At 34.7% G+C, this 27,464-nt stretch overlaps 1 protein-coding gene across 2 annotated transcripts; it reads left to right on the top strand.

Annotated features, from left to right (window-relative positions):
* The first annotated feature begins 1,288 nt into the window (after window positions 1–1,288).
* Window positions 1,289–26,982, top strand: LOC144841029 (myosin-IIIb-like). Of its 2 annotated transcripts, none has more exons than XM_078697176.1 (26): window positions 1,289–1,641; window positions 8,192–8,321; window positions 8,677–8,742; window positions 8,970–9,197; window positions 10,151–10,265; window positions 10,874–11,021; window positions 11,443–11,560; window positions 11,977–12,094; window positions 12,294–12,365; window positions 12,674–12,812; window positions 13,348–13,573; window positions 13,785–13,958; window positions 14,229–14,356; window positions 14,588–14,707; window positions 15,694–15,769; window positions 16,428–16,633; window positions 17,115–17,226; window positions 17,490–17,750; window positions 18,043–18,213; window positions 18,624–18,778; window positions 19,472–19,703; window positions 20,308–20,497; window positions 20,804–20,880; window positions 21,147–21,306; window positions 21,643–21,783; window positions 24,436–26,982. In XM_078697176.1, the coding sequence occupies exons 2-26, from the start codon at window positions 8,211–8,213 to the stop codon at window positions 24,546–24,548; spliced, it is 3,657 nt and encodes a 1,218-aa protein (XP_078553302.1). In that variant the 5' UTR covers window positions 1,289–1,641; window positions 8,192–8,210; the 3' UTR covers window positions 24,549–26,982. The 2 variants fall into 2 exon arrangements, with proteins under 2 accessions (XP_078553302.1, XP_078553301.1); XM_078697175.1 differs by lacking the exon at window positions 1,289–1,641 and adding an exon at window positions 5,874–6,162.
* Window positions 26,983–27,464: the final 482 nt, after the last annotated feature.

Raw genomic sequence — 27,464 nt, 5'->3', positions numbered from 1 at the left:
AATAAAAAGAAACAGCATCATTGCCCCGCGCGGCCCCTTTCACTTTCCATGCCTACAACTTCTTCCTTACCACTAACGAATTTGGGTATGCGTATTGTATTCTAATCTCTGTGATCGATATCTAGTTTTGATGATAACAATTATGCGAAAAAAGAATTTTTTGGACCCACATCGAATAAGTTTTATCTTTTACATCTTACCCTTGCTGAATTTACATTACTAAAAAGATAACCCCGGAATATAGAACATGTTACACTTATTGTCTACAGAATACACTGTACACGCTGTCTTTTCGTGGGTTTTTCCACTGTAAACTACTACTAGGCCTACTAGATGCTGTTAGCGTTATTAAACCCTTTTCTGATCTTTAATATAGTAGCTAAATGTCTACAGAATACACCGTACACGCAGGATTTTCGGGGTTTTCCTGTAAAACTACTACTCTAGATGCTGTTCGCGTTAAACCCTTTTCTGACTTATAATAATATAGTAGCTAAAATCAGGAATCATTAGATAAGAAACGACAAAAGACGGAGATAATCAAATACAGTAAAGTAGAATGTATTCTATCTTACTTTAATTAAGCCCAATAATAAAAGGACTCAAATATAAATAATGGGATTTGTTGCCTTAATTTGTAGTTATATAAATCTCTATCTACACTATCAAACTAGTTTGACAAAAAGAGTGTGATGTGCCCAAATATGGTAGTGATATGACATTACATTTTTTTGTCACAAAGTTTGATAGTGTAGACAGAGCTTTAACCTATACGACGTTACAGAAAGTATTCGTAACATAGACAGCTACCAAAGTTCTGCAAAAATACGGTCACTAATCTACATACGGTATCGCATGGTAGGGTTTCTTGATAAAAAAGAACGATATGAAGTACATTATTACGGGCGGTACCGGGCGTAGATTAGTATGACCCCGAAAATAAAATGACGACGAAGTAACGTTCGCGAAAATAAAATGAGGTAGGCCTACGCCACACCCTCCATATAGGCTAATAATATCACCGGCATTTTAGGGTCCACCCAAATAATCACTGTTCCATCAATCGTATCGGCTCCTATAAATGCGTATGTCTACGTGTCATAATCCTAACCCCACCCATTTTGATATCTGCAACCTTTAATGAGATAAATGATCCGGCCACGCCCATTTTGAAGCCTTTATCTGTTCTTGGGATGTCCTCGTATACGGTAAAGATCTATAGGTACCTACTAAAATTGATTTATTTTTAGAATTATACTAATACAGTTCCGTGTTCACCTGTAAGGATAGGTAACAACAGTACCGGGGTTGAGTCAGTGGCTGCTAGCTGCGCCCAATTGTACTTTGTATACATTTAAACGCATGACTGAGCATATATTGTTGTTATCAAATAATCGCTTTTTATTTACCATCAATTCACGTCATAGGCTCGTTTTCACGAATCGGTTTAATGATCAACTAGTCAGCACTTATTGATCGTGATTAGTATTAGCACAAGGTATTCTTCAGCGGCTTGCTTCATTTCTAGGCCTAAGAAGGCGATCAAGAATCGGTACTTTGGTTTAATTCAATATTCTCGTGGAATTATATATCTGAAAGTTGATAGGAAGTTATCAGGACCAACCCTTTTTGCTAAACAAGGTAAGTTTGATAGAAACACGGAAGTTATAAAAGACACTGAAGCGGAAAGAACAATGTTGTAAGTACAGGTATGAATGGGCCGAGATTAACATAACACTACAATAATAACATTTGGTTGGAAATGAGAAAATGAATACAATACAGGTAAAAGAGATCGCAAAGTTATGTAAGAATTTGTTTGCGGATGGCCATATGTCGACAGAAGTCGTTACATGATCAAAGAGTCGATAAGATCTATACACCTTATACCTAAACATAATATCAAATATGTTTCTTTGTTCCAGGCTATCGGTATTCATTCAGATCGGCCAGTATAAAATAGCGGGTCTCTATATATCTACTAATGATTCATTGCATTCGTTGCATGCTTCTAACTTTGTTCTTCGTACCCAGTACATAACTTGCAAAACGAATATACACAACAATCGTAAATAAACGCAAATTAATAGGCCATACCACCCACCTCCATCCAAAGTTAACCTATTGCTATTCCAAATCCATTGGAAACAAATCTACTTCCATCATAATTATTTAAAATTTAGCACTAGGAACGACAATGTCATACATTTTAGAGCTGAATTTATGAACTTTTGGTGTTCATTTAAAATATTGTCAGACATTGAATTTTATATTTATTATAACAAATTTGACTGAAAAAAAATATACATCATTACCTAACCATCTTTATACTTGTGAACAAGACGTTTAAGAGAAAATACGGTAAAATTTAATCGAAATGATTGATACGGTATGTTAAATAATGGAAGACGTATATACGCCTTTATATAATCAATACAGTATACACGTGTGTGTGAATGGACTTTAATCGGCGCGGAAGTTATTTCGGCGAAACTTTATGTTCGAAAGACAATGCTATTAGGATTATAAATGCAATGTACTTTGAGGTTATTTCATCAAATTAAACGAATTTGTTTCACTTTTAAACGCTAAAAAGTTAAAATATGAAGAAAAAAAAACCTGTGTATTGGCCTATTGTGTAAGCCTCGTGGGTTTGGGTAGCAGACCATGGTTGGGTACGGGTTTCACTTTAAGTAAAACCTTTTATCTAGGTGCTCATCGAACACAAAGCAGGTTCAAGTACACTTGTTCAAAGATATGTTCTATAGAATATAAATACAGTATAACAATATCATCCGTGTTCCGCTGTGTTGAAGATAATTACCGATACTGTACATAGAATCGTAAAACTTTAAACTTTGACATTGGCCTAACAGCAGACAATGAAATGCTTTGTTTTAGCATGGTTTACACGTCATACAGTAACCGTATTGTTCCACACTAATATTCGTTAACTTGATTGCGACGTATTACTTATACTGTACATTCTGTGATTGGAACCCACATGATATGATATACTCAATTTGAGAGCGGCTGAAGCCTAATTAGCAGAAATGAATAACTATATATACCAGTCCTCTCAAACGTTCAGACATAATATTATTACACGTAGTAGGCCTACAGTACGTATTCTTATTAAATACACGCGTACATTATGCGTTGCGCTTAAGCCTCAATGTAATGTTACTGTCACAGAGAACGTCGCTTCCCTACATTAGAAAATCGTGGGGTACACAACGGGGGTAATCGGGTATAAAAAAGAACGTGTATAATAAATTCATTTGCGTTGGAATGTTAATGGCACAGAGAACGTCATTTTTTTGCTTGCATTAAAACAATCATAGAATACTGGTACAACGGGAGTAATCGGGTATAAAAACCACGAGAACATATTAGGCCTATATAGATCTATTAAAAATATGATAAATTCATTTTCGGTTTCGATTTATACCGGTAACGGACAGATTGGTATTGTCTCCGGATGTATCCTACCGGTAAAACTTGATATGAATTGAATACTAAGTAAAAGTCCTTTAAATCAGCCTTTATTTATGTAGCGTGTGTTGTTTGTTATCAACTCAAAGTGCAATGTACAAAGTGTGAGTTTACATAAAGTCTACACGTGATATACTACAGTAAAACCATGGAGGTATTTTTATACTTAAGTAAGAGTAAGACAGTAATAAATTAATAATGTTCAGTAATTGAGATTAATTGTACGGTAAATAGTAGGGGATTTCCCTTCTTGCCAATACCCATTATGATAATCTTACGTACAAATTAACATACATTGCCAACTTGTGTTTTGTAGACGTTAAACATAATGCTGACAAAACTGTTTAAGCTTGGTTCCCACACTAGAACGAAACGCAATGACGTCGTACGAGCACTGCATGTAATTTGACCAATCACGACGCGATGGATCATATCACCATCATACAATGTATCGTCTGAATCGTGAATCATCAATCATTAATTTCATGATGGTGTCGCCTCGTCGTCACTATCATAATAATCGTCACATCACCTCTCGTCGTCATTCAATGGTGGTGTCGCCTCGCCGTCACAACCATCATAAATCATCACATCTCCTCTCGTGATCATTCAATGATGGTGTCTCCTCGCCGTCACAATCATGAATCATCATCACATCTCCTCTCGTCATCATTTAATGATGATGTCGCCTTGCCGTCACAATCATCATCATCATCATCATCACATCTCTCGTGATCATTCAATGATGGTGTCTCCTCGCCGTCACATTCATCATCACATCTCCTCTCGTCATCATTTAATGATGATGTCGCCTCACCGTCACTATCATCATCATCATCAAATCTCCTCTCGTCATCATTCAATGATGGTGTCGCCTCGCCGTCACAATCAACATCATCATCACATCTCCTCTCGTCATCATTCAATGGTGGTGTCGCCTCGCCGTCACTATCATAATCATCATCACATCTCCTCTCGTCATCATTCAATGATGGTGTCGCCTCGCCGTCACTATCATCATAATCATAAAAATCATCATCACATCTCCTCCCATCAGCATTACAATAGTGGTGTCGCCTCGCCGTCACAATCATCATAAATCATAATCACATCTTTTCTCGTCATCATTCAATGATGGTGTCGCCTCGCCGTCACAATCATCATCATCATCACATCTCCTCTCGTCATCATTCAATGATGGTGTCGCCTCGCTTCACAATCATCATCATCACATCTCCTCCCGTCATCATTCAATGATGGTGTCGTCTCGCCGTCACTATCATCATAATCGTCTTCACCAGCCTTATCATATCATATCTTCCGCAACGAATTATCGTCATTATTATCATTCAGTGTCACTTCAGTCCGCACATTGCCAATGGCAATGATCGAGAAAAACACATAAATACAAGGCTTTGATGCGAAATAATGTCTTCTTCATCATCGTCAAATTGCATGCAGTATTTAATGGATTAATTTCCATGGTGATTCGTGTTTGCTGTGAATCACCCATATAAAAAACAAGATATAGTACAAAAATAGTAATAAAAAGGTATTAATTATGTACGGTGTTATGTTACATGAATGAATTGTTACGTCAATTGTGTCATCGTTATTGTGGTATGTGAAATACTGTAACTATTCTATTTTTGTAAACAAATTGTACCATGTCGCAACCAAACAGCAGTCGGTGGTTTTGTGACAATGACAATAATCATAGCAGGATTACAATTAACGGAAGAAGTCTTCAGTGACGTCATCAAATGAACACATTTGAGTTGGCGAAACTTTTGCCATTAAATATCTCGAGTACTGTATATCTATGGTAGACTTGCCCTAAGTCTGTAGTTATTTCGAGGCTTTTCGACGTTTGTCTGAAATACAAAGCTCAAGTAGTATGAAACGTCATATGTGCCAAAATATTTATCTTTTTACTAATATTAAGTCAAAACTCCGTCTGAAACCCAGATTATATCTATGGGTATGGAGTGTGAAATGTCGTTGAAAGAACTGCCCATGGACAAACGCATGCCAACTAACCGGTTAAAATCTCGTAAAAATTAACGATAATAATTTCGCTATTAATATTATTAATTTCGAAAAAATATGAATTGAAATGATCATAAACGATTTTAATCACCTACGTATGTTTTAATCTTACATTGTTCGTAACATGATTAAATCTGATATTATAAATTATGAATGAACCTTATTAATACTTGATTTTGCAAACAATATTCCATTCTTCAAACGGCTTGTACGGTTCCAGCAGATTGACATCACGTTCGCTTAGATTATCAATAAATTACTGAAGCGTGTTAACTCACAACAACAAAGACTTGTATACCTGAGTTATACGTAACTGCGGTAGCGTTAGATGAAACAGTGTGGTTTGTCGTCACCCATTCATAAATATAATTTTATGAATAGGCGGATTAATTAAAATAGAGTGGCAGAAAAGGAGCGAAATCTTTGGGTATTTTAGAGATCAACTCAAACATGCCATACTCAAAGGAACCGTGGGTTAGGTGATTTGATTTCGAATCTAGATCAGTGTTATTTGCTACAATACGGCAACAGGGAGGCCTACTGTATACGATCCGGATATTTGTGTATAGGCCATATATTTTGGTGAGAAAAACAATCAATTATGAATTGGATAAAAAGGTTAGTTGGTATTCTTAATGGTTGCTTTTTGTGGGCCCCGCTTGGACCTGGTTATAATGCTTACTCCTTATTAGGTCTATATTAGTAAGCCAACTGGCCTTACCCGACATTTAAAAGTTGATAGAGTTCCTTTGTTTCTTTGTACGACTATTACAGGACAATATTTACAGTATTTAATTCTAAATTGACAAGTAAAATGCGTACCATAAGGCCTACCACATTGTCCGTTTCACACGTTTATCTAGCTCTGTACGACTGTTGTCACATAACAATATTTACATGAGTAGCCTACAAGTACCGTACAACAACCATTGTACATTCACACGTACGTCTAGGCCTATACATTTTGAAATACACTATTTGAATAATTTCAAATAGGTCTATACAAATAGGCCTAAAACTTTGAGTACTGTACCTATACTATACATAGTTAAATGCCCTGTTGTAACTTTACGCCACATCCATCGGAAACGTAGCTCCTAAAACGTAGATAACGTTTCATTACGGTATTGATAATTTTGTCAGGCAGAGAAATTTGCGCGTGCATTCGCGACAAAAGATCGTGGTACTATATAGTATATTTGTCCGTGTCTTCTTGTTGATACGTGCGTTTCACTGTGATATCTAGCAGCCTGGGTAGGTTTAAGACAAAAAACACGTAAAACATTCCTTTACGTACTGAGAATATCTTTTGTATAGTCTATAGGGCATTAAACTATGTTGAATTACTGTATGTAGGAGTAAACGCCTTTAAAGTGGACACGTAGGCTATAAAGACATACTGAGAATATCAATAGTTTACTATCTCCATGTATGCCTTCATTCATTAAACATGGGGATAAGTAAGATTTCAAAGTAACCTATTATATGAAGCCTAAATTCACACTTTGAATAAGCCTACTAACCGTTACGTGAACTCTATTTCCTATATCTATTTGATCCATTTCGGAAATAGCCCGGATATTTAAAAACAGCACGAACATTAAATAGGGCCTACACACAAACATTAGTTAATGATGTTTGTAATATACTTGAACATTCAACCCTAGTATCCCAATTGACTCATACAAACTGAAGAAAAAAGGTTGAACAGTGAGTGTGCACTTTTATAGTTCAAACATGGAAGATTCAACGATTTGTATTTTAGGTAGGTCTATTCCCCTTCACTCAGTAAATAAGTTCAGGAGGTAATGCTATGGATAGGTCGCGCAAGATGGGTACAATGTCAATGCGGATTTTGATTTTATACCACCAACATATACAGTGTAGGTTGCATGCAAAAGAGGTGACGGTGACCGACTTATAAATCCTAGATTATTGGTTCGAAGCCGAAATTATCAGGAAGTGCCATTTTCATTGTAGGAAAATGCGAGATGTCAGCTGAAATAAATATTATTATATATCATATCGATTGAAGACCGAATCCATATAAATAATTGTCACCCTCGTCATTCTGCAAAAACACTAGGCTTACCATTAGGTGAAATATTTCTATACCAAATAACCAGTAACTGTAGGCCATTGTCAAGGATTATGCAATATTTAGAATTAAATTGTGTGTAATCCACATTAAGGATTGCGTTCTTAAAATTCTATTTATTTTTTCGCATATGGTCATAGAGAGAGACTATATAAACGTCACTGGATCATTGTATTAATTATCGTGTATTCATATACAATTGAATACTGTGACGACATATACTATATACGGCGCGTATACTATAAGTGCTTACGAATATTTCGAGTTTCGTCAAATACAGCGAAATGTAAGTGCCCTGTTCCACTCTTTTTAAAAAGTGATCAATTTCTTTCTTTCAGGAAAGTATTGTATTACAGCGTCGTTTAAACATACTTTGTCACATTTGGAATTTGGAATATAAACATTAGCCAAGATACACTAGGAGAATTGGAATACCTCTTATTTGATTGTGCCATTGCAAACTTTGTTTAATATTAATAATCAGTATATGCTTATTAATGGTGTGTTTATTAGGCATATGCTCATTCCCCTCTTCTTTCTTTTTTTCAGACGAAAGTCCCGCGAAAGCATGGCGCAGGCCAGCACTGGTTTGATTGACGATCTGACGGTTCTGACAACCCTCGACGAGAAGACGTTAATTGCGGAGTTAATGCGTCGTTATGAAAATAATATTATCTATGTAAGTGGCCTAGAAAACGAACACGAAACACTTATCTATTCTAGTTCCTGTTATTTGCTTTGTTTTACACCAGGATCATTAGAATTAAAACCTAACCCTCTTTAACCGCAATTTATATACTGTACTGGTTTTCTATCTCGAGCTATAGCAGATTTTCCGTATAATTGTACGGTATTATCGTAGAAATAGATAAATATACAAGTACAAATTTTACATAAAACATTAATATGCGCACATTAAACCTCTGCATAACATAGTGTGTAGATACGTAATCAACTATAGTAACTACTGTTGCGCATTGACTACTAGTATGCCAGTCTAAACATTATTCAGTTGTTGTGACTTTTTTTTACAGACATACATTGGTGATATTTTGATTTCCGTGAATCCATATCAGCCCTTGTCAATCTACACATACGATGTAAGTATAATGATAGAAAACAGCGTGAGATGAATGATGATGAAGGCGATATTAAAAATGAATACATCTATTGTAATTATGATTATTACGATAGATATAAAGATGATGGCGATGATAGATAGGACGACGACGATGATTATGACGATGAAAATGATGTTGGGAGGCATTTGAGTTCTATAAAACAAATCAATCTATCATTAAAACGCAACTTATTCATTATATTCTAGCTATCATGTGCTTACACAAACCTGACATACCGCAAATCGATGCCGCCACACATATTCGCGGTAGCCGATAAAGCTTACGGCAACATGAAGCGGACCCGCAGTAGACAGTGTTGCGTCATAAGCGGTGAATCCGGTGCTGGAAAAACGGAAAGTGCGAAGTACATAATAGGCCATATTATCAGTCACTGTAACAGCCAGAAACAAAATCTACAAGCTAAAATTCTACAGGTATGACTGAAACCGTACACGCACCATAAAAGAGACGCGCGCGTACAAAAGCTGATGATTAATGCTGCATTTTGTACGCGCGCGTCCGCTTTATGTCCCTTCATGCGTTGTGACTCTGTTATAGTTTATCTTCACGAAAACAAACATATGTGTAAGCCTACATTAATTGTGTAATAGGCTGTATTGAAGCATGAACAAATTTGTTTTAGAAAGAGTTTGATTAATGCAAGTAGAATATATTAATAATATTGTTTGTTTCCTTGTTGGTGTTGTATGAGAGTATATTTTATTTTCGTATGATAATATCTATCATCTGTATTGTCATTGTTATTTGGTAGTCTGTATCAAAACAGCCTTCAGCTGAAATGAGAGTTTGATTGCAACAAAACAAAACACCTGTTTGTTGCTAAGTTGTACCAGCAACATTTGTTAAAAGAACCTATTAAGAAATGCTGATGGGATAACGATTTCCGTAGATTTATAATTTATGGAAATTCGTTTTACCGAGAGAAATAAATAATGCATTACAGATAACATAATTATTAAATTATGTAAACCATTCATATTATGCGTAGCAAGCGTAAAATCTAGATCGTGTTATTAGGCTAGTGCTTGATAAAAACATAGAGTAGAATTAAAGTAAGATATAGATGGTTTACCTCTACCCTCACACTCGAGCGGAATTTTAACACAGAGAAAGAAAAATAGTAGTCCAGATTTCTGTATCAAAGATAAGATACGGTAGATAAATAGATAGATAAGAAACTTTATTGCAATTCCCAAAACAAAATTGTATATACAAATTGTTAAAGTTTAACTAAGAAAGTCAAACATGGACTGGGACACACGGATATACAGACAAACAGGCTGTGGATTGCAACCATCAGATCTGGAAGTAAAGACGCTGAACATTGTATTATTCGATACATTATTTATGTTTATTATTATTCAAGGTAAATCCTCTTCTGGAAGCATTTGGCAACTCACAAACCGTAATGAACGACAACTCAAGTCGATTTGGCAAATTCGTTGAACTAAAATTTTCAGATGATGGACAAATAGTAGGAGGTATGGACATTTAATAATAAAATCATTAAAAGTACACTGCAGATCAAATGGATCCTCCTAAACTTTGAAAACAAAAATACATGCAAGAGATAGTTTAGCTAAGCACATCATTTAGGCCATTTGGGTCCTCGATTTCAAAATCCGAGACTGGTTCAAGTTCTTCAGTTACTTGTCTTTCAAATTCGTGAAATGAAACAAGACAGCTTATATCGTGCCGATGTCCAGAGAGCTGTTATTTTGCCACAACAATGTGATGTGCTCATAATATGGACATGATGATTTCATATCACCATATTTGGGCATATCACTACCATATTTGGGTACATCAGACTTTTTTTTGTCAAACTAGTTTGATAGCGTAGACCGAGCTTTCAGGCAATGTGTAATGACAAAAAGCTGGGTTCCCATTAAGACGCAACGTAAGGACGTAAGCGCAACGCAGGTGATTTTACCAATATAAGCGATGGATATTTTCAACTATCACTCTCGTCAGTGGTCAACTTGCGTTGCGCTTACGTCCTTGCGTTGCGTCCTAGTGGGAACCAAGCATAACTACAAGATGAATGGGTTCATATATTCTAACTGTGTATTGAATCGTTTATCTACAGCAAAGATTGACCAATATTTATTGGAGAAATCAAGAGTCATTTATCAGTCGAATGGAGAGAAGAACTTCCACATCTTTTATTACATGTTTGCGGGTCTTACGGAACAGCAGTTAGTAGGTCTTCTACTCAGCCCACCGGAACAACACAGGTAAGTGCAGGCCAGGTATTTCTTTAATAAATCACAGTAATATTAAAGGACCTCAAATTAGCCATATTTTCTGTTTCCAGCTCTCTAATAGAGATCAATATCAGATCTCTGAACACATAGTAAGGATACTCCAAAAAGGTCGTATAGGCCTACTCACAAAATATCATGACTGGTGTTTGATTTTTCATAGAATTTGTGTATGGCCCTGTCTACACTATCAAACTAGTTTGATAGTGTAGACAGAGCTTAAGACGAGCACGTGCGAAGACATTATATTATATTGCATTTTTGTAAAAGAGAGCGTGCCTCCTCTCATAGTATAGAATTACACATCGATAGCTTCCTCTTTTGTCAGTAAGAATAAGTTGAATCGTAATACTTTCTTTTTTTTATATGAAATCTAAACCAATTCATCTTGCAGGGTTCTCAATAAATACGGAAAAGGTCACATCTACGAAAGTGAAGATGACTTCTTTCACTGCCAGAAGATGTTTGATGAGCTTCAAGATATCTTAGAAATGGTTGGATTTACACCAGAGGTATGTTGTCAATCGAAAGTGAATTGAATTCCCAGCACGTGCTAGATTAAAAAAGATAGATTACTGTATGTGCGTATTAAGCTTAGTTCACATTAGCTACGCGTTTAAACTACGCAAATGATTCGACCTATCATAAGCGGCGACTCTTATCGAAGAATGCTCTTTCATTGGGGGAGCCGTCATCTGGGATAGGAAACAACTGTACGTTAGAGCACAGATACATCTTTGGGACCAGCCTTCAATCACGGAGAAGGCTTATGCATATTTCGTATTAATTAGCCATGTATACATTGACGCGGTGACGTCATATAGAGAAGCTGTGGGCATGTAAATAATGTCACATATGTCAGATTATTTGTCGTAGAAAATATGCAAACATTTATATAATTTGTGATATTGTAATTTGTTGTTGACAGGACATCCTTATGATTTTCACAATGCTCTCAGCTGTCGTCCAAGTTGCTGATATTGAATTTGATACCGATCAAGATACCGATGGTGCTTATATCGTGGATGAGTACGTTCTTAAAGTCGGTAAGTGTTTTAAAAAGTATTAAGATGCATCATGTACTGCTGGTACATAATGTAATCGACCGTTTAACAGTATTACTGGAATTATCTGGTATTAAATTATAGTGCGCCCTCTATATCGTCACACATTTTGGTTGCTGTCGAGATGTAGGTCGTTCGACACTGTGACGTTTGTTTAAAATGTAACCTTCTTTTTTTTCAGTATCTCAACTTCTGTCAATTGATACTACAGAACTTGCAACTGCTCTTATATCGAACGTCAATGTAACTAGAGGTAATTTATATTTATAAAACCTATCTTGTTCAGTGTAAAGTAGAACCTTTCCGTCGGGACACACCGGACCTAACCTATTCATTTGACACTCCTATTCAGCGGGAACTTTTTATGTACGGCCATCTATCCCGACCCAACCCATATTTATTTGTTTCCGAAGGTGTCCACTTAATAGAGGTTATACTGTATTATACTACTTGTTGTTGTCTTCTTTTGATCTATTTGATTATTTATTCGACACAAGCTGTCAATTATTTTACTAAGTTCACAACCTAGGCCTATCATGATATTGCACATTCTGTTTACAGGTGAGCGAATCTTAACCTTAAAGAATGTGGACAAAGCCAAAGATGGACGTGATGCTCTCGCCAAAGCCCTCTACAGTCGTCTCTTTAGTTGGATTGTTCGTCAAATCAACACATTACTGGCTCCCGACGAATCTCAAGCGTAAGTGGAAAACGTCCATCATCATATTTATTTTAGCATCCACAAAGTCATCATAATCACCATCATCATTATCATCATCATCATCGTCATAATCATCATCAACATCATCATCATCGCTATCACCATTAGTACTTGTCACCATCTTCATCCTCATCATCTTCATGGACTTTTCGCTATGAACACAAGTCTTATCGGATAAGGAATCCAGCGTAAACGTCCTCGTGTACATTAAAGAACCCAGTGCATCTTATGAGTAGGGGGTTACACATGTGTACTGGTCCATCTTAACATATGTCTTGGACAGACGACTGGAATGACTGCCGTTTGTACGACATAAAGAGACCCTTAGAGTGGAGAAGAAAGTGTTACGTGTCGTCTACAGTTATGTCGCATGTTATTCCGATCCCCTACATTTATATTATTGCAATCATCACCGACATCATCATCTACATATTCATTCTCGGCACCATCGTTGCTACAGTTTTCGTTTTCAATCACACTATTCCATATTTTAATGTTACAAAACTATTTGCAGGGGTCAACCTGGTTGCGAGGTAGGAATCTTAGACATTTACGGATTTGAGAACTTCGAGAAAAACAGCTACGAACAACTATGTATAAACGTAACCAACGAACAACTTCAATTCTACTTCAATCAACGTATATTTGCGTGGGAACTACAAGAGTATTCACAAGAAGGAATTCCCAAATCTAGCATCAAATTTACCGATAATCAAGCCACATTGGACCTATTTCTTGGGGTAATTAGTTGTATGTTATATCCATGTTCCCACTATGGTATGCTATGATCTTGTTTTCATTGATAAACGATTGAAAAGTTGTGTCTAGACAAGTAATTATAGTTATCTGTTATTGTCGCTATTGCCATATATAGTAATGGTGTTGCCATATTTGATTGTGGTATATTGTCATACTGTTTGACCGTATTTGACCTTCGACCTTTATATTTAGAAACCACTTGGTATACTCGCAATATTGGATGAAGAAAGTCGTTTTCCAAAAGCATCAGATAAATCACTGGTCAGCAAAATAATATCAAATCACGGAAAACATTCAAACGTGATTAAACCTGCGAAGAAAAATAGCGGACTGTCGGTTTTTGGAATCAAACACTTCGCAGCAGATGTAAGTAAGCATATGATATAATGGTAGGGTACCTGCCTTGTCCACCAAAAGCAGCTAGTTCGAATTTTGGTTTAAAACACCATCTTTAAAAAAAACAAGATCAGTGCTTAGAAACATTGTATTAGACACTATAAAGATTACCATTATTATTATTATATAATAACGTTATTAGAAATTATTAGAAATTTACAATATTTATTATTTTTTATTGTATTTTGTCTTTGCATAAAGAAATAAATAAATAGACTTACTTTTTTTGCTACGTTATAGATTATGTATGACGCAAACGGATTTCTTGAGAAGAATCGTGACACTTTTAGCCAAAATCTTCAAGATGTGATGAGCGAAAGTGACAACATTTTGGTGAAATTTTTGTTTTCAGAACAAGGCAATGAAAAGTAAGTAAGCGTTTTATCCTACATCTAAGTCAAACCTAAGTACATAAGCAAGCCTAAGTACATAAGCAAGCCTAAGTACATTTAAGTTTAGCCTAAGTACATTTACGTTTAGGCTAAGTACATTTAAGTCAAATTATTAAAAGATCGATAACAGGCATACCCAACTGGGAATGATACAAATCCAACTTAGTACCATGTCTTATGTTTTTTAATGTTATTTATATTTACCAGAGATGTAAGACAAGCTCTTCGTAACCAACGAGATATCTTACTCTGTAAAAAACCAACTAAAATTATCCACGACGGGACAATGAGCATATCACGTAGCCAGGGCAAGAAACTCAAGAAACAGTAAGTAGGCCTAGCTCTCTCAGTGCCAATTTCTAAATACTGAAATTACTTTTTTGAAAGGTGAAAAATGCGTTTAATATTGGCCTTCAGTTGTTATCAACTCCTGAATTTCAACCCTGCTTTCGATATTTCTGTATTAAGCTTTCCAAAAAAGACTGGGTGTGCAGAAATTATTAATGCATAACCTGGTGATCTGGTATTGGTAGGCCTAGGGGCAATTAACAGAGTAGGCCTATAGTCGAACTAGCTATGTGAACATTATTTTAGCATAAAAATACATTCATATTACGAATTACGAAAGTGCAAATTACGTCAAAGTAGGGCAACAATCTGACCAATTACTCAACACCCTGACGCAAAGCTACTCCACAGTAGTTACAAACAATTACAATCTTGTAGGTGCAGCTTACTTGGGCTCGAATCTAACCCTTAGCCATCAGCGTAAGCTCGGTATTCTCAATATACTTAGTATAAAGTATAAATTACGTCAGAGTAGGGATAAGGATGTGGAGCACGAAGGATTGTGATATGTCAACTTTGATCATTCATTTGTATAATACAACGCTAAATAACTTTAACGATAATATAAACAATTGCTATATATAAACACTACTGCACGCGTTTCCTTCCGTGTGTAAATGCGTGCCAGAAATGTGTCGCCACTTCCGCAGTGTTAGACCTACCGTCATTGATCACTTCCTCTATTTCGACTTAAATAAGCCATCAGCTGTGGATGACTTTGACAGAGGCTACTACTACGGTTTTGTTTACGTTTCTTTGTAACAATACGAATAATATCTGAAATTGAATATTTACACGTGTGTTAGGCATATTGGTGAGTTGTTGACTAAAGCCTGGTGTATTAAGATTGGAATAGGATTATCACTGGTGCTAATCCACGGTAAAGAAACTATTTGAACCGTGTAACATGTTGCTTGTATTGGGAATCAAATGAATTGAACAGTCGTATAATTGTTTTATTTCAGAATGAAAGAAGGATTGGGGAAAGCGAAGGACGACAAGAAACGAAAGCAACTCGCATCAAGTGGCCTGCATTTTAGAGTAAGAAAACATTACTTTAGGACTAATTACAGTATACGTTTATAAAGCTCTGTCCACATTACCAAACTAAGTGTGATGTGTCCAAATATGGTAGTGATATGCACAAATATGGTAGTGGTATGACATCATCATGTCCATGATGGGCACATCACATTTTTTGTCACATAAAGTTTGATAGCTTTAGAAATATGGGTGGATATAAAGAATATCAGTTTGAGTGTATTCTCGAGCGAACACATTTATATTACAGCAGACCTTAAAGTGCGTATTTGTCATCTTTTGAAAGTATGGAATATTGTCGTTACATAAACGGGCTCTCCTAGAAACATATGCTATGTTCTAAACTAGATTAAACTATTTCGTGTAACCTAACATACCACAAAACAATTTAGTGTATAATACTGATATCTTAATCGAGCTTTTTTTTCTCATGATTAATAACAAAACCTTATAGTGAAACTTACAAGGTAGTGTAAGTTTCACTAAAGAAAATACTTATAGTTTAAGAATTCTCTGAAAAGTGTGATTTGTGAGCAATGGATCCAAGTAAATAATACAGTGTGATATAGTAACACAAATTGAATTTTATCAGAACATCGACCAACAAATTGTTGTTTTATTTGACTGTATTTGACTGTACCTGTATTTCTTATTTTAGGAATCTTTGACTGATCTGATGCAGAAGATGTTGGGAGCAGAGCCACAGTTTGTTCGTTGTGTCAAACCAAACGTGTACAGTCAGCCAAACACATTTGAGCCTCAACTAGTTGTCAGACAACTACGATATACTGGAGTGTTAGAAACTACTCGCATACGTCGCGAGGGATACCCTACGCGACTGATATTTGCAGAATTTTTGCGCAGGTATTAGATTGTTCAAAAACATTGTAAGACTTAAGCTCTGTCTACACTATCAAACTTTATGAGACCCAAAAAATGTGATGTTCGCATATATGGACATGAGGATTTCATATCACTACTAGGCTATATTTGGGCACACCACACTTTTTGTCAAACTAGTTTAATGGTGTAGACAGAGCTTAAAGCGTGGTTCCCAACGTAAAGTAACCTACGCAACGTAATAAAACGCCCTTCCAATAATTGTGTTTTCCCCGCCTGCGTGATATCAAACCTGCGATTTTTGCAGCACTGTTTAAGAGTGTTAGCAGCCCATCTAAGAACAATTACGGGTATTCATATGGGGCTTGAGGATCGCAGACGCAATCTCCATCTTCCTTTTGGTCAACAATTCACCTTCATGGTGTCCGATTCATTATTTTAATGTTAAACCCAATGACCGTCTGAATATGTCTGCAAAATAATATGTTTTTTTCTCTCGTTAAAGGTATAAGTTTATCGCATATAATGCATCAAAAGACATCAAAATGACGTCATCTGCGTGTAGGAAACTCCTTGAAGTGGCTGGATTGGAAGGCTATGAGATTGGTAAAACTAAGGTAAGACATGGCTGAATAAATTGAAACGACGATTATCAAATAATCATGGAACAACTCTTCTGTGTACACATCTGGCTCATGTGCACCTAGTACATCTTTGAGTTACCTCGGTGTACTAGTATACACACACAGCCACACTGTCACACAGACAGTTATCATAACTGATCATGAGGGCCCTTAGATTGTCAGCATACGCTATTTAGGGTCATCCTCTATAAATAATGTTAAATTAAATCAATAATAAAAAATACCTTCTTCCACAGGTATTCCTAAAATATTGGCACACAGAACAACTTGACTCAATCCTTGATAACTTGATAGACCGTGTGATCACGTGTCAACGAATGGTTCGCGGGCGAATGGCAAGGCGGCGTTATCACACCATTCTGGCGAAACGGCGAAAAGAAGTCAAAGAACAGCGGCAGATGTTTGAAATGATGCACCAACTTGGTGATCGATTTCATTCTGAATTTGTGAGGCTAGATAAACTTGACCAAAAGAAACAGGACAGTCGAAAACGAGAGGTAGGGATGTTAGCATAATACATTATTTTATAAGGCAATATTGAATCTTAATTTCCACTCTAGGAAATGCAACGCAATGACGTACGGACAACGCAAGCAATTTGACCAATCAGAAAGCGACGGTTCGAATGATCCGGTAGTTTGCGATTGTCCTTGCATTTATGACTAATTTTAAGAAGTTTTAATTCTTTTAATAAATAGACCTATTAATGCCCACGTCATCGCGTCAAATGACTTAATAAAGTTGAAATACATAAAATAAATAACCTCCTTTTCATTTGGCTTATTCCAGATGTTGTATGGAGAACTAAAGGTACGAACTGATCGCCATCGGGTAAATATTGAGAACAGGAAAGTAGCCCCAGTACCAGCAAGAAAACCAAAAAGATTGAGTTACGGTGAATTCGAAAGTCCGAATGTTAACAAAACAGACATAAAAACAAAGAAAAGTAAAATGCAAGAGGTAGGAAAACATTGATAATATTGATTGATACATTTTTTTTTATAATTGATATATTGATTGATATATTGATTGATTCATATTATATTATTGATTATTTTGATTGATATATTGATGTTCGATATATTGATTAATTGATATTGATTGATTGATATATTGATTAATTGATATTGATTGATTAATATATTGATTAATTAATTGATTGGCTGATTGATATATTGACCAATGGATTTATTGGTTGATATGCATTTATTGATCAAATGTTATTATTGATAGATAGATATATTGATTAATCAATTGATATTGTTTGATTGATATATTGATTAATTAATTGATATTGACTGATTAATATATTGATTAATGGACTTATTGATTGATATATTGATTGATTGATTGACTGTTTTATTTTTCAGGAACTAACAGATGAAGTGTATTCACAAATTAACGACATAGATGATGATTGTTGGGCCAAAGTTTACTTCCTTGAGAAACATTGTAGACTGACTGAGTTTTGCATAAAATCACCCACATTGATTGTGGATGGGTACCGATTTCAATACCCTGGCAGGTAAACACACTACTTATATCTCTCTTGGAACATTTTACGTCATTCAGACATTACGCTTTTTATTCGTTTCCATACTTTTCTGTATTGGGCAGGATGGTTTTGTTGTTGCGCTAAAGTCTACATTTTTTTCCTTTTAAATCTTTTTTTTTTATTTGGTTTATCCAGTTATCCTTTGGTCTTCCTGGTGGTCGTTTTACTTTCTTTTTAGTTTTCTTCATCGCTTCATTGTTTAATTGGTTTATCATCCGATAATCACCACTTATACTTATAGCAAATAGAAACACAGTTTTGGTTGTTTGACATAAAACTACCATGAATAGGAGCAATTACATAACAAGTGATATTTGCATTCGTCCTAACGATTCACTTAAAAAAAGTAGCGTAAGGGATCCATGTATAAGTCTATGTCTGTAGCTTTTTCAGGTGCAACACATTGACTAATATTAATAAACCCATAAATCATGGGTGGACCTAGATATTCGGAAAAGGTGGGGCAGTCGTACATAGATATATAATTATTTTCAATATGTTTAAGCATTTTTATTATATTATTTATTATACATTATTACTGGTGCTTCAAATTCGTACTTGTTCTTTTTTGTAATAAAATAATAATACCTTATTTTATGCTTTGTTATGGCATTTGATGAAATAAATGTTTGTTGAATTTAAATTTGAAAATTGTCCTTTCAGGCTAGGTTTTGGTATTCTGCGAAACCCGTTACGGGACCAACAGACAGAGAAAGTGCGGGCACACATAGGGCGAGGAGTTCAACTAGAGGTAGATCAGGAAGGCAATGTTTGGGCAACAAGACTAGGAAAAAATGAAGTGTTTGTCAAAGGATGTTTTGAACCTCAAGATCATTGTCTTTCACCGGAACTGGTCGAGAATATGGGTCATTTAGAAGTCAATCAACCATTAAAGGTAATTATGTTTAGATTGCAGTAATTTATTATGGTTAATAATATTAGGCCTATGAATAGTGAAAACATAATCATAACAGAAATAATGTACGTTGAACTTTGTCTTAAGTCAACCGTCACCGATTCCTCTCAACTGAAGAGCACTTTAAATATACTCTTAAACATTTTCAAAGACTTTGTGTATCGTATAATAATACGGAAATAGACGTTTATTCGTTGATGTTTCATAGCATATACAATATTCTTTAAGCCTTTTTCCAATTTGATCACAACGCAAGGCGTAAGCGCATCGCAAGTAATTTGACCAATCACGACGCGATGGATCGTCCAAATTGTCACTTGTGATTGGTCAACTCACCTGCGTTGCGCATACGTCAAGCTAAAAGATTTGTTCCCACTAGGAACCAACCAAATGACGTATACGCAACGCAAACAAGTTGACCAATGACAAGCTCCCGTTCCAAACCTAATTCTCAAAAAGGTTACATACAATGTACTTACATAGTTGCTTCATCGTGTTTGAATTTACAAACTAAAGACGGTTACCCATAGGCAAAATTGACTTTGTAGATAACTGAACTTATTTCCTTTTATTATTTTAAAAGATTTTCGACATTCAAGAGTTCAAAGTTCAGCTGGCACTAGAAGCGCGTAAAGAGAATGTTGACAGAGCACGGATTCGCCACTTATCGTCTGTTGCGCTGAGTTTTGTGAAAGACGCAGTTGAAGATGCCAAGACGCCATGTTGGATTGTTCTTGTAGTGTTACCAGCAATGAGAATGGACAATATAAAAGGTATCAACTGACGTCACCATACAGTACCTTAAGTTCTTTCTACACTATCAAACTCTATGTGGCAAAATATATGATATGTCATATCGCTACTATATTTGGCCATATCACTACCATATTTGGACACATTTTTTGTCAAACTAGGCCTAGTTTGGTTGTGTAGACAGAGCTTTAACCTTGTCTTGTTTGATTATAAACGGCACTTAACATTAAATCAACAATCGTTAGCGTCTATATATACATTATTATTAAAAGCATTCATATTTTATTTAATTCAATTTAAAACATTAATATGATGTTTTATTTCAGTTCTTGAAGGCGCAACCGAAATTTTACAAATTTTCAGGAAAGCATCCGACATTGAAAGAAATCAAATGGGACGATCGGTAATAGGCCTAATATATAATTTTAGTCAATTATATTTTGTTTTTTTTTGTCGTTAATAATTACGAACTATTTGTTCATTATTGTCATAAATTACTTTTTTTCTTTTTTAAAACTCATTTTCTATGGTTGTTTGTTATTAATGGCGTTATTATTTGATACATTGACTAATGTATGTATTAACATCATATTGATAATTACGACGTTAACCTTTATCTAAGAAAGCAAATAAAATAATATTTAACACAATTCTTCTTATGATTATTAGGCAAGTCGAATGTGGGCTAAAGGCAGTTCACGAGTAGCCAATGGGAACCGTGAAAACCCCGAAGGCCGTCGAGCTAGACTCCAGCAAGCAGAAGTTAACAGGATCAAGGGAGCTCCAGTCAAATACAGTTGGCAAACTTCAAACGAAAATAAGGCAAATGGTAGGCCTATATCATTTTGAATTATGAACTGTTTATTAGGCGTCGAAGTACTAGATAGAGATCCAGTCATTCTGCGCATGCTTATAAACTTATGAGAGAACGTTCCAATCATCTGCGCATGCTTAAACTTATGAGAGAACGTTCCAATCATCTGCGCATGCTTATAACTATCAGAGTTGTGATAACTTATCATCGCTTCCGCAAAATGCCAAATTCTAAATAATGTTTTACTTTTTTCAGTCCGTCCCACCATGAACATGATACTAAATATTACACATCTCAAAGCATTGACTTGCCTATCTATTTAATTAATTCATTTTTATTTTTTATCATTAGCTGGACCACCACCGCAAAATGGACTTTCAGTGATGGATTACGATGATGATAACGAATCGGTGTTGTACGGCAGCACGACCAACCAACCACCCGTTGAAAGAAAACGCACTGCATTGGATACCATTAATCGAAGGAGCAAAGGTTAGTAGGTTTGACTTAATATTAGTAAAAGATAATTTTTTTGGCACATATTGCGTTTCATACGTATAATACTTGAGCTCGTAAACTAACTACCGGTAGACTAAAATCGAAACGCCGATTGGTGGACTAACATAAAAAAAACAATAACTTCAGATTTGGGGAAATGGTTAGTAGTAACCAGCTTCGACTATTAAAGAATTCTCAACACAAAAAAAACTCTACCTAGGTAGTTGAATCATGGAGGTAAAGCTTAGTTCCCACTAGGACGCAACGCAAAGGCGTAGACGCAACGTAAGTGAGTTGACCAATTCAAGCGATGAATTATTCGAACTGTCGCTTGTCATTGGTAACACGTTTGCGTTGCGTTTACGTCCTTGCGTCCTAGAATGGGAACCAAGCATACAAAATCTTTGCCCATATTTCAACATAAACGTTACGTTTCTTCGTTTCAACCAAGGTTATTAAGTATACCCTTGCTTCAACTAACTCTTCGTGGTGACGAGTTCAAATCTAGTTACAGTAAACGTTTATTGATCATATCATTTATTTCGCCGGCTTAACAAACAGAATAATGAACAAAGGAAAATGTAAAACAATGAGGTATGATTCATGGAGGTAAAACATCTTTGCCTGTATTTCATTTCGTTTACGTTTCTTCGTTTCAACCAAGGCTATTAAAGATACCCTTGTTTCAACTAACCCAGTATAAATAAAATATTTCAATTTCAATTAAACTAATGTTATTAAAGAAATAACCGTTAAGAGGCTCTATTGTTAGTATTATTGATAATGCACAGTGATATTCAATCATTGTTGTATCGGTATTTATATTGTCAAACCTATTCTCAATACATTAAAATGAAATATAATATTAGTGTAACAGATACACATTTTCTATATAATTGAATTCTAAATTATCTATTTATGAAATAAATTACTTTTAAATATGTTTTTGAGAGACATATTATATAATCCATAGCGATGAGTAAATCTAATGATAGACGTTTCACTGTTTATTTTTCATCACATTGAAATCTTCATTTTTACTCTTCTGATGATATGAAAAATAATATTTTTAAAAGCATGCCATAAATAATAATTCGATACTATGTAAGTTAGCTCAACTTAATTGCTGTATGATTAAACGTCCATTATGTTATGATGCTATATTACATCAACAAATTTGGTTTAACAAAATGATTTTATACAATGGCCATGTCATTATTCTTTAGAAAAATTGGACAAGGTCAGGTGTGTGAAATAATAAGGATATTGTAACTGATGACAGGTTCATTAACGCAAATGAATTACTTGATACACTTAGATATAAATCAAACTGGATTTCAGAATGGCAAATTCTATTAAATTTCTTCAAGGTGTAAAAATTTAAAAAAAATACATGTTCGATAGTTGAATATGAGTAGTAAACAAATATTTTTATATTTCATTAAGGAAAAATGTTTAGAACCAACCAAGAGTATACGGTATGTTTTACTATGGGACTCCCCTTCATAACAGGACACTTTGTATGCCTACTTCGCAAATACAACTATTTGATAAGAATTATTTTTTAAATGTCATGTAAATGCAATGATTCCATCAATCATCAGTTATGTAATCATTTTTATATGAAGTTGATTTTCTCCTTCAAACTATACGGTAATAAATCTTTAATTACGCGCACAACTCACCACGTCGTCAGAAACTTGAAGCGTAAAGTTAAACAAAGGTCAATCTGTGATTGTGATCCACATTACACTAACTATTTTTTAAAAAATTATTAATTAATATAAACGTTGAGAAGCAACTGTCAGTAATAAAGTTTATTTGTATATGTAAGTAAGAAATTTGCGATTCAAATGGCGACCAAAAATGGTTAATACGAATTAACAGTATTGTCTAAGTATTTCAATACTATATCTAAAGGTTTTAAGTTTATCCCCCAAGGGCCCATAATTGTGATTAGTCAATTCGTTTGCGTTGCGGCTTACGTCCTTGCGTTGCATCCTAGTGGGAACCAGGCTTAAAGCTACGTTCACACTGAGGGTCTGGTGGCCTCAGTGTGAATGTAGAATCAAGATTGCAGTTAAGCTTGAGGACGACAAAAAATACGGATACTTACCGCCGTATCTTACCCTTTTCCCTGTTTTGAATTCAGTCACCTTTCCAGTGCGGTAACAGAAGTTGATTGTGATTTGCTATAACAAAAGGGTTATTTAAGTTCGAATGATTCTTATAATTGAAATCCGGAATTTGAGAAAATATTTATAAACAAATTCGAACGCGACTGCAGACTTCTTGATTAATTAAAACATTGTAATATCAAGGCTTTAGTTGTAAATCCTCTTACCACCATGTTTCAAAATGTTTCCAAAATAATAATTTTCGCGATTGTTTAATTTTCGCGATCGTTTAATTTTCGAGTCGCTCTATTTCGCGAACAATATCGAGATTGAATTTTTCTTGCTAAATAAATATTAGAATTGGTTTAAAATACTATTTTATTATTATTTGGCTTTCAAAATGATTTTCTAAACATACTTTTCTCTATATTTATTTTATTTTTATTAGTTCATTTCCTTTCTTCGTGTTTATTGTAAATATTATCTAAAATCTAAAAATGCAATGATGGACTTTTGTTTTGTTTTTCAGCTGTGTATCGGCATAGAAGCTTCAAACGCATCGATGCTAACGGAGATGGCACAGCCCCGCAGGAAAAACGTTTATGGGCTAGACACAACAATCGTTCAGAAATGGAATTCTAAGCCCAGAATAAATTGATTGATCGTGACTGTTTGTGTGATAGCTGTTAGACTCAACATGTAGCAGAATAAAGGAACATACTTCACTTTTGATCGATAAGCCATCCACAATACTTTGATACGATGTCGTTCATTGCTTAAATTCGTAGGCCTACTTATCACTTCGACGGATAAATTTTACTTACAGATATATAGCATACATTGCTATGAATCAAATTTAGTTCCGCTATGTAAGCCTACGTCTTTACCCTAAAAAATGTCCAGGCTGAAACCTTTTACTTCTTCCCGCTTGTACGCGTTATAAATATACATTAATGTTACATTATAATGTTGTATTTAGAATAATACGCTGCATGTTAACTTCCAATTTATTTGAATACTATAGTTTGTAATTGCTCCATGGTTTTACAGCACATTTATTTCTAGCGATCACGGCAAAGAGCCGGTCGTTAAGTCATCCAGGTTTAGATAAAGTAATTATTATAACATATATTTTGGACATTTGCAATTGTACATATGCCGATGTTTTGTCTCAACATTAATATATTATCTGTACTTATAATATATTAAAGCGATCACAGGAAAGATGACTGTGTGATATGCTATTCCAAGGTTAGATAATAATAATAGGCCTAATAATAGTTTTAAAACATATTATACATTGTTGAATGTTGACATTGTAGACCTATGTGTTAATAATAATTATAATATAACAATTCGCGTGCTTATTAAATGGGTAATCGCAATATGACAAAGATGATATCTCAATAGATTCCTTCGCCAAACCTTGCGCATACGACGCTTAAGCCTTTTTTTTATTAGAAAATATTCGCGCGAATCGAACATCCTGAGTAATGATTGGTTGCGCATTTTTCCACGTCACAAAAAGTATATGAACATATTCATACGCATGCGCATCAGTAAACACTCTCGATTCGCGTGAATAAATTCGTCTAGTGGAAAACCGGCTTTAAATCTTGGTTCCCACTTTGACGCAACGATGACGTACATACACGTTATTAGTATATTGACCAATCACGACGATGAGAAGGATCATACAAATTGCCACTATCTGTGATTGGTTAACTAACCTGTGTTGTTCAGCATGCGTACGCCCAGGTGGGAACCAAGCATTAGTCTATATTATAGATCAGTATGTGATTTTTTTTTCCAATTCCAAAATATACAGAAGTTAATAACACGAGTTATTAATGAACATTATATTTTATACTTGTATCAAGGCTAGCCTTGAATGTACATAGGCCTACTTTTGTTTTTGATAAGAGTTAGTTGCAAATTATATGTGGGTAAATCATTAGTCGATTTTAATGCTACAGTACACAGCCTATAAGCTATATTTTAAAAGTTTTATATTTTAGACTATACAGTAAAATACGTGTATTTTTATTTTATTTTTTAGTATATATTTTTCGCAATTTAAATGATGATGGTCTGTTTGCTTAGGTCGATATCGGTAATTCAAATTATGTTATGTAAATCTAATGCGTCCGTATTTTTTTTATTTTATCAACGGATGTCTTCATCATATTTCAAATCAAGTTTTTGTTTACAATGATTTATACCGCAAAGTGATTTGTGATGAAATTATATAATTTAATCTTTTAATTTGTGTAAATCTATAATTTTTGAAATATTACTACAATTAAGCACATCTGAAGACACGTCGTACTCGCTTTATCATTTTACTTTCTTTATTTAATTTAACTATCAACTGTATATTTGTGATTTATACTGACCATTTCGTACAATTCAAAATGATATAATACAACCCTATGGTAAATTATGTTTAATGTAATCATAAACATACACTTTTATTTAAATCGTTTGAACTATAATAATATTTATAAAACCTATCGACAGTAATGCGACATAATATAGACGCGCGCGTAAACAATTTTACCAGCTTGTACGCGCGCGTCAAATTCATGTTTTGACTGACTGTACGTACTGTATTCATTAATATGATAATTGATAAGAATTGTCCTCCGTAGACCACTTGATTGTCACTCTAGGCCAATTGATTTTTACTCTATAGGCGACTTAATTGTTATCCATAATTGTCAACCATGGCTACTTAATTAGCATAATGCAAGTATCATACAAATAATATCTCATATTTTATAATAAATGACAATTCACACACGTCACGGCTCCGATTTTCGTTCCGTGAAACGAAAAAAGTTAGAATAAAATAATGTTTAATCGTTGAATTCGTTGTTCTACGTGTTGTACACCTACCGCCTTGATATATCCGAATTATTCATTCTTTTGCAAAACTAATTCATATCGTAATATTTATGGGAGTAAGGGTACGATGTTGTATACTTTTATTTACTGTAGTGTGTATATTTTGATCAATTGTACATTTTTTACAAATAAATATTGAAATATTGAAGTATTATTGAGTTTCAGATAACATTGATTGATTGATTCGCTCGCTTATTGACGTTCGTTCATTCGTTCGGTCATTCATTCATTCATTCATTCATTCATTCATTCATTCATTCATTCATTCATTCATTCATTCATTCATTCATTCATTCATTCATTCATTCATTCTGTACAGTTCCAATAGGATTTCACCATGGTTTGTGTGTTGTCATTTCTGTGTATATCTTACCATCTCTCAATGCCACTGTACATTACCTTAATGTATAGATCCGTGTCGGCTTTATTAATTTACAAAATTCAGTGACGCTAAGTTACTCGAAACGAAACGATAACTATGACGCGAATACTAATTGATTTGATAAACCTAACCGTAATATTTCTAAGATTGTCTTACAGAAAAGAATTATGTTGTTTACAACGTAACCTAATTCTTTACCTACTTATAGTTTCAAATAATTACACCAGTTGTAAATTATAGCATTGTCTGCAGTTATAAAACACTGATAT

Source organism: Antedon bifida, chromosome 4, assembly GCF_963402885.1.
Source record: "Antedon bifida chromosome 4, ecAntBifi1.1, whole genome shotgun sequence".
In the NCBI taxonomy this organism is placed as follows: Eukaryota; Metazoa; Echinodermata; class Crinoidea; order Comatulida; family Antedonidae; genus Antedon; species Antedon bifida.
This window is presented reverse-complemented; position numbering and strand designations above follow the sequence as displayed.

What these genes read in the sequence shown, in the direction of transcription:
- LOC144841029 (XM_078697175.1), top strand. An exon ending in AGAAAAGTAAAATGCAAGAG is followed by an intron (nt 18,214 to 18,623) that starts GTAGGAAAACAT and finishes TTTATTTTTCAG; the next exon opens with GAACTAACAGATGAAGTGTA. An exon ending in GAAATCAAATGGGACGATCG is followed by an intron (nt 20,881 to 21,146) that starts GTAATAGGCCTA and finishes TATGATTATTAG; the next exon opens with GCAAGTCGAATGTGGGCTAA.